General features: G+C 38.3%; 1 protein-coding gene across 4 annotated transcripts in view; it reads right to left on the bottom strand.

Moving 5' to 3' along the window:
• Positions 1 to 17,606, bottom strand: part of LOC105392277 (sodium/potassium/calcium exchanger Nckx30C) — a 59,248-nt gene that overhangs the window by 6,595 nt on the left and 35,047 nt on the right. For 3 of the 4 annotated variants that reach the window (XM_038105933.2, XM_038105930.2, XM_038105932.2), the window contains 4 exons: positions 15,475 to 15,637; positions 4,508 to 4,710; positions 3,708 to 3,846; positions 2,861 to 3,113 (listed from right to left, as the gene is read on the bottom strand). In XM_038105933.2, the coding sequence (XP_037961861.2) occupies positions 2,861 to 3,113; positions 3,708 to 3,846; positions 4,508 to 4,710; positions 15,475 to 15,637 (758 nt within the window). The remainder of the gene's footprint in view (positions 1 to 2,860; positions 3,114 to 3,707; positions 3,847 to 4,507; positions 4,711 to 15,474; positions 15,638 to 17,606) is intronic. The other variant, XM_038105931.2, reaches the window with a different exon arrangement.

The raw sequence follows: 17,606 nt of genomic DNA, 5'->3' as shown, positions 1-17,606 counted from the left end.
CACCCATATCATGGTTTCATATTTAGCATGATAATTTAGCAAAATGTAGCACACATGTATCTTTTTCATTTAGATCTGTACACAGATTACGTCCTAACGAGCATTCCTCCCCCTTACATGTGGCAATTTTTCTTCCAGTTCAAATGGACCCAATCACTCACAGAATTGTAATTTCCCTAAAGACTAATTACCTTCCGAGAGGTCGGCCCTGGGCCGTGCCGGCGGGTGTACTGCATGGAGGAAATGAAAATGTTCGACCTTATTTCAAAAAACTTAGAACAATAGAACTTTATGGAACTCACAAATGAAAAGGTAGAGAACGGAGGAGGATACAACTGAATATTCTAGTTGAAGAAAATTGGCACGGATACGGACCTGCAACGTAAGAACCTAATTTCGAATTTGTATTCATTAACCTGTGAAATGTAGATACTTTACTTTGCAATAAGGTGCTTATTATCTTATCTAGTACCTACATCGCCTTTTATTAATATTATGAAATAAATTTAATAATAAGATCAATGTAGAAAGATTTCAATATAGAAGTGTAAGCTGAAAGGGCGCATGGGGCTATTGATTCTGACATACTTGCGTAGAGCAATATATTTTTCGATTTTTTCAAAACTTGTAAAACAAAACAAAATCTTAGTCACATCTATTCGTATAGGACATACTTTAGTAAAAGATCAAAACCCTGGATTTGAAAAAAAAAAATGATTTAATATATTCCACAATCCTTATACCTAAGTACGTACTTAAGTAATTTATTACTTAATGACGAAACAGCAGTTAAACTAGAAATTAAATGCATTAAAATTTCCATAGATATGAAAACTTGAACAGTTCAAAGTTTTAATTTCCACCTCAAGGTGTTTTCAATCAAGTAGCGGATAGGTAGTGAAAGGTCAAGGTAAAGAAAGGTCTGCTACTTGATATAGAGTATATAATAGGCCGACGAACGGGTTGGGCTATTCTACTATTTTTGTAGCTTGCCATTGCCAATCGTAAAGTAGCACACACAATCCGACCACCAATGTTTGAAAGACACACATACAACTTGACGAATCACGTATTGTTTAGCTACTAACTGTAGTGTTCTATGTAAACCATAACCATTGACATATTTTCTGTACATTCGAAGCTTACTTAAGTACCTACGTTAAATTTGATGATCTCTATCAAAACACGAGTTGATCGTTAAATCGAAACCTTTAGTATCACATTAACAACACACACACTCACACCTTGTACTAATGTTCTCCCTTGCGGGGTAGGCAGAGGTGCATTGCTGCACCCACTTTTCGCCAGAGTGTTATGTTAGTGCCAATGTAATAGGGGGCGGGCCTATTGCCATTTTACGGGCACATCCAAGACCCGAGAACAAATATCTGTGTTTAAACAAATATCTGCCCCAGCCGGGAATCGAACCCGGGACCTTCGGCTCAGTAGTCAGGGTCACTAACCACTATGACATTCGGTCGTCTATCACATTAACACTATTTATGTTAAATATTGAAGTATGTCTATTTCCTCGATTCTATTCTTAATTTATATATTATTCTGTTGGTTCGGTTCAGGCCTATGTGTTATGGTATACATATAAAGATTATAAAGTATAGGTACATAGGACCACAGTACATGGGTGGGAGCTTCAAGTTTTAATTGAGCCTGACAGTAATCAATAATAAATAATTATAAGTACCTACCTAACATAATAAATTTTAACCTTAGTGTCGCCCCACCGTTTTACCGGCCACAGCCACAAACGCCGCCACGAGAAGCTTTTGTATGGGAACGATTTGAAGCGTGTGGCCGCCACCGGCGTCAACCGTGTGCGGATAGTCCATATAAAATGTACGAAAATTACAGGAAATTAATATGCCAGTGGCGGCGTTTTGTGGTTGTGGCCCGTGTGCGGGAGCCCTTATTCTCTACATTCGTGTTTTATTTTCGTAATCGCACGTTTAAATCAAGAAAACGTCCAACTCAGAAAACACATGACTAACAATTGTTAAAGTAAATGTAAGAATTCAAAGTTATGTTATTTCATAACAATCAAATGCTACATCTTTCATAATCACGCTTTGTTTCGTATAATATGGCGTGTTGTGCTTGATTGATGGTGTAAAGCGTGCATAATACTATAATTTCCCTGTGTAAGGAGTGCCTTATTGGCTATTTTGCAGTTAAATTATAGCGATTTGACTATCGTATTTTACGATTAAGGAATACAATTTTAATGTTTCTGGTTTTAGGCCAAACACAATAGGCAATAATATGCACAACTCAAAACGACGAAACTGTAATCAGATCGGATTCGCTAGATGGGAGTTTTTTCTCGATGAAATTACTCGTAGAATCCACCCTTAAAGTTTGTCGGCTCCTAAAAACAACACACTGTATATAGCTCCCTGTCAAAATTGCACAATAGTTTCTGTATTACCTACTTACTTAACTAGCCCGCAACGATCCGGCGGGCATCCCGCGGCAAATCATCACAATGAGTAACCTACATTTTATTTGGCGAGTGGCCAAGTCTGTGTCGCTTAGCGCATCTCGCCACTTTCTTATCGCCCGCTTTAAACTAGCCACGTAAAACTTGATAGACTGCCGATAAATTGTTTTGTAAGAGATACATATATTCGGTCTTTATTGCACATAATTGTTGTTGTTGAAAATATCGTTATCAGATGTGCGAAAATGTTTAATTCTAAAGTAGCCTATAGTATGTGGCACCTATCCAGATAATTGCAAAAAAATAAAGAGACTGTGAATAGAAAAAAAACTCAACACAAATTCAAAGGCAGACAGAACAACATCCCGGTACAAATTACAATCAACAAAAACAAAACACACTCACCCAACAGTAACATCAAAAATATTACTGCCGACGGAACTGGACACGGCCATGTCTCCGAAGCCCTTCCTGGCCACAATCACCGACGTGATGAGGTCAGGCACCGACGTGCCGGCGGCCAGGAGCGTCAGCCCCATCACCTCCGGCGGCACCTGTGCCGTCGCGCCCGCCACGTTCGCCCACCACACCATCAGGTACGAAAAGAACGCTATCCACACTATTGACCCTATGAAGGTCACTGGAAACAGGTTCTTCCCTGCAAGGAGATTGGATTTGTGTTAGAGGTTATGGAATAGAACTAGGCCTAAAAACCTTTCTTCATTGGAAGATGACCCCAGCAGTGGGGACGTAATGGGTCGTGATGATGATGATGATAGTGGTTACGAAGGGCTAGGTGAACTAAATAGTTGAGATATTCAAGTATTTGTTTAAACTAAATAATGAGGACTCTAGCTGGAGTGTCTTTAAAACCTCTACACACTAGGTACAAAGTTATATGTCTCTGCTCAAAGACCCATTGAAATGTTTTGCGTTGTTCCGACATGTAGATGACGGACAGCATAAAAAAAGCTTTTCATAAACTACGGCTAGTTTTCCAGAGAAAAGAGCAAATTGTATAAAGCCTTTAGAATAGACTTTTGTTTCTGGTCGCCTTTCATAAGCTTTTACAATTAAAGCCGTCCGTTTCAGCATGCATAGCCTTTGCAAATATGATAATCACACTAAATGAGATGTTTCGATAGGGAACTAAGATTACCGAAACAGCTCTAATATATTCTCAGCTATCACCGCAGTCTTTCTCTGCTCTTTTGAGAGGCTTTTGCAAGCAGTGACGATGGAGATGCTTTACCTTTAGGAGTCCGTGTATCCGGCAGCGTGATCCAGAGGGGGAAGACTATGGGTGCGACCAACAGGTACGTCACTCGCTTACGGAAGCCCGCCGGCCACGACATGTCTAGAGGAGTCGTGTCGTCCTCTAGGTCTCCTATCTGGGGAGAGAGGTTGGGTCACTGGTGCTGGAGATTATGTGTAGGAAAGGCTTCTTAACCTTTAGGCTTATGTGGTGAATTTTATCTAACAAAGTCTACTAGGGGCACCTTCTTGATAGATATGTGTTTTTATTCCCATCAGACATTATGGCTTTATTGATTCTGTAAACTACCGAAATGCCAGAATCTATTCAGCGGTTATCTATCAAACTATCCAGCAAGCCAGCTCTATAGCTGGATGTCCTCCGAGCCCCTCAACCAGTGACATGACACCAGCTGGAACTGGACATAAATGGAGGAGGAAGATGAAATTATCTGGCGCTTTTTGGCCTATATCTAAGGCCGTAAACAGAAAGAAAGCTGGAAAGCGTTTACTTCTCCATACTTTGCCACTCCAGCGGTAGTATAAGCACGGGCCAAATATCCCTTAGTTTCAAACTTTTACTTAGGGTGCTTGTACACGATGTAAATAGCTGGAGCAAGTAAAGATGCGGGTTACGCGCGCGAGTAATATGTGCAATGCGCAAGCTATTTATTCGAGTTTTACGATGCATATAAGTAATAACCCGCGCAAGTGCCTCAACATGCGCAAGCTGCTTGCACCGTGTACAAGCACCTTTAGTACACTGGACGAGACTGTTAATATTGCTGACTCACGTACCTCTTCTATAGCATCTAACTGTATATCCGCGACGCCCCCATTGGGCAGGTCTAGAGGAGTCTCCTTAGCCTGTGTGGAGGCGGTGGCCGCGGAGTGCCGCGCCGCCGCCGCCCCCGCGCCCCCCGGCGCCGGCCGCGTGGCTTCTAGCAGCACCTTCAGAGACGCTATCGCGTGCAGCTGTGTCGCCTTCTCGTCCACCTTGCCTGCGGGAGACAAGGACAGGTGAATGAAAGAAAAAAGTGGTAAATGGGGATTGGCTGTCGGGGCAGAGCTTTTGCGAGCACATCTGTAGGACTAGGATTAGAGCAACTCTGTATACACTGAATTGGCTATGGGCCACGAGTGTTTCAATGTGATTTTGGCGAGTTTAAATAGAGTGGGTTCTAGTAAAACCCGTGCCGAAGCGGACTACGCCTGATTAATTCGTGATGTTAACTAGTTATGTTCGTGTTGTGTGATATTTTCTAACGTTGTATTTTTGGGGTAGGAATAAAGAGTGTATTGATAGGTGTAAATATTTCAGTGATTTGTCGGAGTACTGGAAATAACGAAACCTTGAGGGTTAGGCACTGTAGCTTTATAAAAGATAAACAAACAAGAGCTGTCGTACAATCAATACGTTTAATGCAGAGAGATACAGTCGGAGTCAGCGCTTTCTGAAACTTACAGGTAGTTGTTTTGTTTGTAATCTAAAGAGACAATTTAGTCTCGGAAAAAACCGGTAGCCAGCTATAGGACTGGAGATAACATTTGACTCCATTCCTCTATTAATCACTCTAACTTAGGGTACCTATCTCTTCTATTAAATTGGTAAATTTAAATAACATAATTATAAAATAATATAGTCTGGCATAGTTACATAAAATTTATAACTAATTAACACATTAAACGAACGAGAAGTGTAAACATAAACACTGTACTTAGTATGTTATTATGTACTAATGAAACGCTTTATTGTGTCAGCGAGGCCATACTAATTAGTTTTCATTTGTTCCAACGACTGCATTAACTAGAAGGAAGTGGCTCGTTGCGACATGAATTATACAAATTATTACTTCCGGTTCCGTTTGTAAAAGTTGCCATGTTGGTTCGCTGGGCTCGCCTTTATTCTCGTAACAATAGACTTCTCTCTTGTTGCACTTATTTCTGAATACAGTTTGCTTTTTAACTTTATAGTGAAAAGGAAACAGTTTCAGAATGCTGAATATCTACTAAATAGAGACTACTACTACTATTTTAAACAAAATGTATTTTAATTTATAATAAAAACTCAGATAATAATATCTTTCTGAAATCCCAAAAATATAGGCACGGTTAGTAGCTGTGGTCATTCATTGGCCATTTCCCATCACTGGTCAAGTGCGGCTTGGTGGGTTCACATATCTAGATGTGCTAAATTTAGATATGCAGGTTTCCTCACAATATTTTCCTTCACCGCAAGAGCGATGGTATACATTGTATACCATCTTCTTACATTCAAAGAATTCATTGGTACATGTCAGCACCGGGATTCCAACCGGCATCCTTGGTGTGAGAAGCGGGCGTTTACCCGAATGAGCTACCACCGATCCCGCAAAAGATCTAATCCAATAACAAAACTCGGCATCTAATATCCGAATCACATGAGTTCATAATTCGTGAATTCCCTGACACATAACAGACGTATGTCCAAGTTAGTCTGTTGCTGACCACTGTGGTACCGGACAATGTGCGAGCTAGTTCCGACTCTACGTACGCGGACGGATGACCTATTTTTCATTGTGATGTCGGAATTCAGTGGTAATCTGAAGTTTCGAAGTTAGTGCAAGTTGCTTGGCCGAGCGGAGAGAGACAAAAGAGTGGTATATATATGTGTAGGCACGGGTGGTATGATATTTTGTGTGGTTGTACAATTGTACAGTCAGCAAAAGATATACAGGTTATAGTAAGTAGACATTTCCTTGCACAAGATGTCTTCACTTTTGAGGAGCAGCGGCGAACAGACCTGGACACAAGAAGAGACGAACTAAAAGCCAGACCACCTGCGGCAATCGTATACAATTACGAAAATGGTACACTGAAATGTGAAATGTGCGGTCGAACATTTACCGCCAAGATTGGCTACATAAGCCACATCCGGGCACACCAACGAAGCCTAAATCTCCATTAGCAGTCGGCTTGGAAGACATCATCATCATAGTAAGTAAGCCTAAACGGAGTGACTTAGCTGGCCAATCTAGAAAAGAAAAGAAGGCTTCACTCCACCTACCTCCGAATAGTAAAATTGCCCTTTCGAGGGTTCCGCCGCTTTAAATTCACATGACCAACATTTATAAGTAATTGGAGAAGTTTATATTTTTTCCGAATTTTCCAAATTTTTGCTAACTAATTATCCCCTTTTTAACAATGAAGTAACCATTTTTTAATTATTAACATTCCATAATTTATATGTAAAAGTATATTATAATCTTATCTACGTATTTTCAAGCATACGTGGGTGGTCTGAAAAGTTTCTGACCTAACATAGATACAAGATTTTTTTTCTTAAAATTTATTTTTATTCTTCTACATAGTCTCTCATATAGTAATTAGGCGGCGCCAAAACTCGGATTTATTGCGCCTAAACTGCGCCAACAGAGCATTGGAAATGTTCATTCGAACACGTCGTTGGTCTGACGTTAGCAAACGCGGCAGCCAACGCGCGGACAGCCTTCTCATGCCTAAATCTTGATTTAAGATGTGACAAACACGTTCTATGGACATTTTCATTGCCTCTGCTATCTCTCTCACTTTAATTCGGCGGTCGTCTAACACCATTTGGTGAACTTTAGCGATGTTATCGTCAGTAGTTGCAGTTTTTGGACGTCTCGAACGTTCATCATCTCCGAAGCTCTTACGGCCACGTTTAAATTCGGCTGCCCAAAATTTTACTGTGGTAAATGACGGTGAAGAGTCCCCGTACACAGAATCTAACTCATCTTTGACATATATAATCACACAATTACATTCCCTGACTTTAATTGATGTGTGCTACCATCTTCACGTTGAGGTCGGAAACTTTTCAGACCACCTACGTATACCTAATTACATTAATATAGTTTGTATGTTACGTGACCAAGATAATGAATACTGATACAAACTAACTTCCCAACTACAGTTTAGCATAACCCATTCGATTTACAACTTTAAACTTCGAGCAATATGATTTACATCGCCGTCTCGGGTCGACGTCTGTTCGGAACTTGCTATCGATTGAATTAATACTTGGTTAATGGAGTCAATTCAACACTTGATGAGATTAAGTTGAGAGCTCTTAACTTGTATGAAGTTAACAACCGCAGTAGCATCGGTTAATATCCGTTTTCATCCTAATCCTAACTAATATTATAAATGCGAAAGTAACTGTGTCTGTCTGTCTGTCTGTTACTCTTTCACGCCAAAACTACGGAACAAATTTGAATGAAATTTGGTATACAGATGGTCTAGACCCTGGGAAAGAACATAGGCCTCTTTATATCCCGAAATTCCTACGGGAAAACTGTTTAAGATGAAGCGAAGCTCGCGGGAACAGCCAGTAATTTATTATTATAAATAGTAATCACAATTACATTGACCATTATCAATCCTAGTAAAGTTAAATCAAAGTTTCTTCGCAGAGGCATTATGTCCTATTATTAACTACCTATGTGATGATAAACTACGATAATGATTTATTGAAAACTAGCTGTTCCCGCGCGCTTCGCTTCGCCTTAAAAAGTTTTCCCGTGGGAATTCCGGGATAAAAAGTAGCCTATGTTCTTTCCCAGGGTCTAGACCGTATGTATACCAAATTTAATTCAAATCCGTTCAGTAGTTTTGGCGTGAAAGAGTAACAGACAGACAGACAGACAGACAGACAGACAGACAGACACAGTTACTTTCGCATTTATAATATTAGTTAGGATTAGGATTTTACGAATTTCCGAAAGCACTAGTAGACAAAAGTTGTTTATTCTCCTTATGCCTATAAACATTATACAGCGTGATTGGAAAGTCGATGTATTCCTTTAAATGGGTTATAGTCGAAGGCATTTCCAGTCGATTGAACCCCATAATGCATTATCCGAAAGTCAACCATTTCTGAGTTATTTAAGTTTTAAGTTTTTTTATAATTTTGACAAAATTTATGTTTAAAAGACAAATATTTAAAAAACTGACCATTTTATTAATACTTTTTTGATTGTTTTGCATCAGTGACATCCTAATCAACTAATTATAATCATTAAATGCGCAATATTCAACTTAATTTAGACACAGTTCTTCAAAATAATTGAAACATTAAGAAAATGTTTCAAAAGGTGAAAACAAAAATGCTTAATTTAAAAAGAATTTTATCTGAAAAAATTTCAGGCACTACAGCTTGAAAACATAGTCAATTTATAAGCTTTAAAATGACATATTACTATCTAAAATCGATTAAGGTATGACCAAGATATAGCCAAAACAACCGCATAGGCGGACAAATCTCAGTAGGGAAACGAACAAGATTTGGTTCCAATTTTAAGGTAAAAAGTCTTATAACTGGACTTTGTAGAGCTCCGAACCGTTTACTAAAAATAATTGTTCTCCTATATCGCGGTTTCTCAAAAGCACAGATCGACGACAAGGTTGCTTCACCGAAATAATGCTTGTCCGATAACACCGTTAGCCGAAAGTACTTTTCGATGACGATAGGTTCAACGATAGAATGCGAATAGAATTTTCGACTGCACAGCATGTGGAATTGTTTAACCGACAAATTGCATCTCCTAATAACACTATTCGGTGAAACTTTTCAGCAAAAACATTTGGCACAGTATTTGAACACGGTGAAGTTAAAACAATCATTGTCGGACAGTGCTATTGTCACGTGCTACTGGCAAATCATGTTTTCGACGAATTTACCGTCGTCGAACAGTAGTTTTGGGGAACCGGGTTGTGAAGAATTATTTTGTGTTACCAATCATAATTATTGAAAAGTACTTTCGGCTAACGTGTTATCGGACAAGCATTATTTCGGTGAAGCAACCTTGTCGCCGATCTGTGCTTTTGAGGAACCGCTCTATCGGAGAAAACTAATTATTAAACGGTTCGTAGCTCTACAAAGTCCAGTTATAAGACTTTTTACCTTAAAATTGGAACAAAATCTTGTTCGTTTCCCTACTGAGATTTGTCCGCCTATGCGGTTGTTTTGGCTATATCTTGGTCATACCTTAATCGATTTTAGATAGTAATATGTCATTTTAAAGCTTATAAATTGACTATGTTTTCAAGCTGTAGTGCCTGAAATTTTTTCAGATAAAATTCTTTTTAAATTAAGCATTTTTGTTTTCACCTTTTGAAACATTTTCTTAATGTTTCAATTATTTTGAAGCACTGTGTCTAAATTAAGTTGAATATTGCGCATTTAATGATTATAATTAGTTGATTAGGATGTCACTGATGCAAAACAATAAAAAAAGTATTAATAAAATGGTTAGTTTTTTAAGTATTTGTCTTTTAAACATAAATTTTGGCAAAATAATAAAAAAAACTTAAAACTTAAATAACTCAGAAATGGTTGACTTTCGGATAATGCATTATGGGGTTCAATCGACTGGAAATGCCTTCGACTATAACCCATTTAAAGGAATACATCGACTTACCAATCACCCTGTATACCTCTGGGTCACAGTTTCGGCCTACTATACTACGTTTTCATCACCCTGTATCTATGTACCTATAGGACCTACCACTTATCGGTCATAATCTCATAATTAAGCCGATTACAGTAATCTCGACTGAATTCAGTTGGAACATGAATTCAGATTGTTCTTCCAGAAGTTTGGGCCGACATGCTCGCATGATCGATGTGTGAGCCTCAATCTGCACAGATGCTCCAGGAGGGTTAGTCTATAATACTGACAAAAACTATCAAACGAGTGCTATTGTATAATTCATCATCATCAGCCTATAGCAGTCCACTGCTGGACGTAGACCTCTCCAAAGCATGCCACTGGATGAGATCTTTAGCTTTCCGCATCCAATCATATCCAGTCACCTTTCGCAAGTCGTCACCCTATCTAGCAGGAGGGCGGCCCACACTACGTTTGCATATCGTGCAATTGGCAGGTTTGATACGACGAGATAGAGTCGTGGCTTGCGCAGCAGCGCTCCGAGACTTAGGTTTTCATCATATACAGGGTGTTGCAAAAAGGGTATACTAAGCCAAAACCAGCATGTGCAGCATGTTATATCTAAGGCCGAATCTGAAATCAGAATTTCAAAATTCGCGAAAAAAAAAACCTTGTATACCCTTTTTGCAACAACTGTAGAGTGACCCCCAGTTCTCGATCAATCGATCAATCATTCGCGATGTATTCGGATCGGATACGATACGAGTATACAATAGCTCTTAGGGCCTGCTTAGTGCTTTGTCAATGATGAACAATACAGGGTGATGTTTTATCAGGGTCGCTGCTATTGCAAGTTCAATGTACCTAGCTAATAGCGAGTAAGTACATCCGTTGATTGTTTATAAATTAAAAGTGTTGGAAATATTACCCTCATGACCTATAGAATAGAATATAATACTACTTTATTGACTAAACAGGACACAAATTACAATTTATAATACAGTAGATACAACGCAATAGGCGGCCATATCGCTAAAACCGATCTCTTCCAGGCACCTATGTAGGTAGATAAGATGATGCAATAGATGCAATACAATTTGTGGAATCTTCATAATACTTCTCTCCCTTAATAATCTTGCTTTTAAATTATTCTCAAAAAGTAATTAAAATATTTAGGTATTTTCTGTACAGAAGCTTAAGCAACTTTAAGCTTGGGCCTAAGCTTCATTATGGTAAAATACAATTTAAAAAGCTTACCACAGCTTTGACTTAACCAAGTTTAAGCTAATCTCTCCTAAACTCTTCATACCGCAATGCAGACGAAATTTGCTTATCAGAATAAGTAATCTGTTTAATCACCTTTACGTTAGTCTAATAATATAATAAGACAAAGTTTGTGGCTTTGTGCATTTGGAATAAAATTTGGTGGGTAAACTTTGCTTTTATATGAAGCATCTCCCCGTATAAGCTATTTTTTTTAAACTTTGTACCTTTTATTTTGACACATACATATCAGTAACAAAAAGTTGAACCACAAACAAACCCGATAATTATCCTAAAATATTACACTCAGGTATTTATGACCAAACCAATGTATCCTGAAATAATTCTCTATTTTAGGCAGTCGGCTTGTAGTCGCTTCCAAAATACAATTTGTTCCCAAACTTTTCCTATTCCTGGAAAAGAGAAAAGTATTTTTATGAAAACTTTCTAACGGAAGTGCATGTCAATGTGTAATAAATTGTTGGCAGGAACCACCTCAACTTTTGATATAAATTATAATCACTATAATTTAAACAATTTGTGTAATTACCTTTTAAAAAAAAAAAAAAACACGCACTCACGCCTTGTACTAATGTACTCCCTTGCGGGGTAGGCAGAGGTGCATTTCTGCACCCACTTTTCGCCAGAGTGTTATGTTAGTCCCAATGTAATAGGGGGCGGGCCTATTGCCATTTTACGGGCACATCCAAGACCTGAGAACAAATATCTGTGTTTAAACAAATATCTGCCCCAGCCGGGAATCGAACCCGGGACCATTGGCTCAGTAGTCAGGGTCACTAACCACTACGCCATTCGGTCGTCTTTACCTTTTACTTTAGATATTACCTTAGTATATGTTATATGTATATGTTTTGAAAATTTCAAAGCCCCCACGTTCGGATACCCAGATTGTCTCAAAGCTTCGGAAAGATTTTTGTATTTCATTGCGATACATATGAAAAAAAAAGTATAATCATGACGCGAAATATTATATTTAACATAAAACAACATTTAACTGCTACTTTGTTGTATTCTTGTCGAGAAACACTTCTTCTTCTTGGTATCCCTTGCTCCTCCAGTAGAGCGAAGGGCAGACACTACAGTTTTACAACCCTGTCTATCGACAGCAGCTAATTTTAAGATACGAGTACGAGTCACTATTCAGAATTCTCGCGACCCAATATCAGATCTGAAGCAAAAAATAGCTAACCTACTAAAATATTTAAACACATTTCTTTTTTCGTTACGTTGGCAACAGTTTGAGCGCCGCTGGTACTACGTTCGCGTATTATTCTGTTGAATCGATAGCGTAGGCGTTCGGAGGTCAAGGCGGGGCTGGGGGGCTATTCTAGCTTCACAAAAAACTATCGAACGAAAACTGCCTTACAATCGGTACGTTTAACATAACTAAATAGAGCTGAGGTTAGCGCGGCAACGCTCCTAAACTTTGTTTTTCGTATTGTAGAGTGACCCTTTTGAACTCGTGCTACACCGGTGTACCTCCTCATTATACTCAAGCCTTATTTTTGGAGCGCGCCGTCCCTGTTGTGGAAAAACTGCTTAATGGGCTCGATATTTTGGCGGGAATATCGAAGGTTTTGGTTTAATTCGGTAGGTATTATTTTTACTTAACATAAAGCCCGATACACACATTTAGTAGACGTACATGTTAAATACAAGTTAAACACTTGTTTAGAAGTGTCAAATGTTTTGTGCTATGTCAAAAACAATACTTGTTCAGCGCATGTTAATTTTTTGCTACATATAATTAGGTCTGTTATTTATTTATTTATTTATTTAATCCTTTATTGCACAAATATAAAAATAAGTGTACAAAGGGTGGACTTAATGCTACAAGCATTTTCTACCAGTCAACCATTTATATATTTATTTATATGATATGTCTGTTTATATAATATGTATGAGAGCCTAGCGGTATTTTTATTGTTGTAGGAAGTACCATACAGTATTTTCATACCTCAAATTGCGTTAGTTGTACAAAAGTCAAAATAACATTACCAAAGAAAGAAACTGCCATCATACCTTCGTATTTGGGTGGATTTCAACAAGTCCTATAAAATCTTCATTTCCGTGGACTTTTTTATCTTTAGGTTTTTTATATTGAAAAAGCGCTTTTATTAAAGTTTTTGTTAATGTTAGTGTTCTTACTTAATGGCTAGCAGATAAGTTAAAAACTTAACGAGATACAGATGATCAAAAATTTCGTGCCACGGCGATGACACATGCGTTCACGGCAATGAAATAAGCGTCCACGGCAATGAAAAAAACATCCACTATTCCAAATAACCGGAAAAAAATATGAGAAAATTATAACTTTGTTTTTTAGTACCGATTTCATTGATGCCACGCAAATTTTGGCCGCGGGAAATTCACCCATTTACAATTTATGTGTTTTTATTTACTTACAAATGTTTGCAAAGTAAAGTTTATTAAGTTTCCTGCCTCAATATGCGTGAGCTTATGTAAAAACGAAACCTTCATATCTGAGTTCAAATATTGAAGTAGGTATATATCATACCGTGCGAATATAACCTTTCGTCCTTTTCTTATTGTTAAATATTTTGATTCTTTTTCCACATTATTTACATAAATGATTCTGGCAAGTGCGATATTCATAATAATACAGAAGTAATTATGATGAAATTTTAATGTTCGTACTACGTATTACATTAATCCTTCTAAAATATTAGCAAGTACCTACAGTCAAATATATTTACAGAAATTGCAGTTGCATAGCTTAATTTATTGGTAATAATGAAAAATAAGACAAAAAATTATTTTTAAAATAAATTATCATAAAAACTTTGAAAGACAAAATACAGATTAGTTATAAAGGGTAAGCGAGAAAATTGTATAAGTAATATTGCACAATATTATATAATATTAAAATACCTATTTAGAGAATAATGCTTAATAGCACTGAATGTAAGCGTCTGTGTGGTGTTATATTTATTTAATAAACAAGAGAACATCAAAGAAGCGGTCTTGTTTCTATATCCTGTATAATATTTATGTACATTATAATTTCGAAGACATAAATTATGTAACAACATCGATTGATTAGTGCCAATTACAAACGGTAGCGTGTGGCCATAGCGTGTTGGGTAATATGGCACAATTATACAGAACAGAAACATTGATTCCACCAGCCAAGACGAGGTATTTTGTAATAAAGCACTTTGTAAGAGTGATAAAATGATATAAAGTTAAGTATACCTATGTTTAGTTCAGCTGCATAGTATCAATGTGTCAGCAATTTTTAGGTATGTGTACCTAAGTATTAAAAAATATTAATATAGGTTAATATTAAAAAATATTAATATAAGTAGGTTTATTGTAAGCGATACTTTAAACAGAGATACAAAACAACAATTGTAAAATACGTATTTAAATTTCATAAAATAGTATGCTACGAAAATAATGCTACGAAAGTTCGTAGCCATCGGGCTGCTGCTACGAGCTACGCAGTCTTGTCGTAGCAAAATAATTATTACTCCGTATAAAGTTTCGCTTACAATTTAAACAGTAATTAGGACACAACGCTCAAATATTTGGCAAATGTTGGCTCCGCAAGCCCTGAAGAGTATTCCAAGAGTATTCAGACATTTCGAGTCTCCTTTCAAAAGCCTTGCGCAATCCAACGATAACATTTAGATTGCGTTACATAAAAAGCGCGATCGTAAAACGGGATAAAAGTATTTCCTTTTAAATTCCGCAGCTGTTCCGTGCGAGAGATAATCAGGATTACTACACATCAACCAAATTTTTACTGAACGTTTTTATTTGATTATCCAGCTAATCGTATAAAGCATCGTATAAAATCATCCAACGAATTAAAGAGAAAACAGAAAAACATCGCAAAAAACAGAAGGTTGCCTGGAAGAAATCGCTTTAAGCGATAAGGCCGCCATTTGTATATATGTGTTAGATTAAGTTTTTTGTAATTTTTGTCCATGTTTTGTGTACAAATAAAGAATATCTATTCTATTCTACATCGCAGAAAACATTTGCCAAAACCCGAGCGTTGCCGTAAAGATATATTAAAAAAAGCGTAATGCGAAGCGTGCGTACCTAACTCACCGTCGTGCATGGGGTCGATGGTGTGGATCATGAGCTGCAGCAGCCCGTGGCGGAACTTGGCCGCGGGGGGCGCCCCCCGACTGGGGCCGGGGGTCGCGGGCATGGCCGAGCCCGTCCCCACTGACGTCTCACTCGACGTCGTCGCGTTGCCGTGCTGGGGAAGGAGAATAAGCTGTTAGAGGTTAATGGTCACAGCACACATAAACGCACACACTGTTTTGATTGGTTAATGATGTTACCACGGTGACAAACCCTAGACAAGCTCTATTGTCACATAATTTTCACCGATATACTAAGAAGAAAAAGGGGGTTTGTGACTGTAAAAACTTTAGACTTTCGACTGCTAAACTTATCTATAGATTTTTGGTTAGTTTACTTACATGGGTTTAGTATTTTAATCCGAACTTTAATTATCTAGCCAGTGTTTTTCAACCTGTGGGTCGCGACCCCCTGGGGGGTCGCGAAGCTTCTGTAGGGGGGTCGCCAAAGGGCAAAAAAACTGGGAACTTTAGTACAAAAACAATAAAGACAATTAGTACTCATACTTTAAAAATGAAAAAAAAATCTTAAATGCGAAGGCTGAGCTTGTTTTTTATAAATTAAATTATCGCATGGATCTGTTTTAGTACAATAGACCACATCCACACAGTAAGGCAGATTACACAGAATACCGAAGAGTATAATCAGCCTCTGTGTCTAGCCTTTGTGGACTATGAAAACGCCTTCAACTCCATCGAGACATGGGAAATTTTGGTAGCGTTGCAGAGATTTCAAATCGAATGGCGCTATATCGAGGTGTTGAGGAGTCTGTACGATGCCGCCGGACTTGGCATATGTATAAATGGCGAGTACATGACACACCTCTCTGCTTCGCGGACGACATCGTTATTATGGCAGAATCTCTGCAGGAACTCAGCTGGATGATGGAAGTGGCCTAAATGCTGCTTCCCAACGTGTAGGCTTCGGGGTATAAATTTGGACAAGACGAAAGTCATATAGGTACAATGCTCACATCGAACTGGAGCCGATGATCGTTGGTGAGGCAACAATCAAATTTGTGGAAGATATGTCTACCTCGGGGAGACAAAGGACAAGGAGGCTGCAAGGCGCATCCAACTGGGTTGGGCTGTATTCGGAAAACTTCGTCAGCACATATTCTCCTTGGCCATCCCTCAGAGCCTGAAGACTAAAGATTTCAACCAGTGCGTCCTGCCTGTGATGACGTATGGTGCAGAGACGTGGGCACTGACGGTAGGACTAGTCCACCGATTTAAAGTCGCTCAGCGTGCTTTAGAGAGAGCTATGCTTGGGGTTTCTCTGATAAATCGTATCGGAAATGAGGTTTTCCGTCAGTCAGAGAATTAAGATTACTGGCATAGCTGTCAAAATATGCAAGCTGAAGTGGCAGTGGGCTGGTCATATCTGCCGAAGAACCGATAACCGTTGGGGTAGACGAGTTCTCGAGTGGAGACCACGAATAGGCAAACGTAGCGTGGGTAGGCCTTCCTGCCTGATTCAAAGACGACGACCACAAGTATTATTTTTTTTGTAAAGCCAGGTAGTTTGTCTTTTTACTTTCATTTCACCGTTGAAAACTTTTATTCAAGATATTGAAATGCTCAAAAAAGTCAGATAGAAAAAGCTAATTTCGAAAAAGAAATTCCGGGTCGCAATGGCATTAGTATATATGGCAATATCAATTTAAGGTCATAGAAGAAAGTTTAGAGAAAAGAGGATCTGTTAAACTAGCGAATAAACAACTTAAAACATCTATCTCATGGATACCGGCACTCCATGATAAAAAAGGTGGCAGCTCTACGAACCGTATTGATTTACTGGATATTGCATCAGATTTCTACAAAAACCTATACACAGAAACGGCACAACTCTATCAGAGTAAAGTATCAAACTATACAGATGACGAAGTTCCACCACCATTCAGGCGCGGATCCAGACCTCAAAATAGGTGATGGGCAAGCCTAACTACTTGAAAATCAGCCAAGTTAAACTAGCTCATGAGTCACATGTTCTAATGTACGCTCAGTATTATTGACTACTACTACTGCTGATATCACTATGATAACAGGGAATAGAGGGATTATCTTAATTAGATATATATTACT

The sequence above is a fragment of the Plutella xylostella genome, chromosome 19, assembly GCF_932276165.1.
Source record: "Plutella xylostella chromosome 19, ilPluXylo3.1, whole genome shotgun sequence".
In the NCBI taxonomy this organism is placed as follows: domain Eukaryota; kingdom Metazoa; phylum Arthropoda; class Insecta; order Lepidoptera; family Plutellidae; genus Plutella; species Plutella xylostella.
Note: the sequence above shows the minus strand (reverse complement) of the source record. Positions and strands in the feature narration are given on the sequence as shown.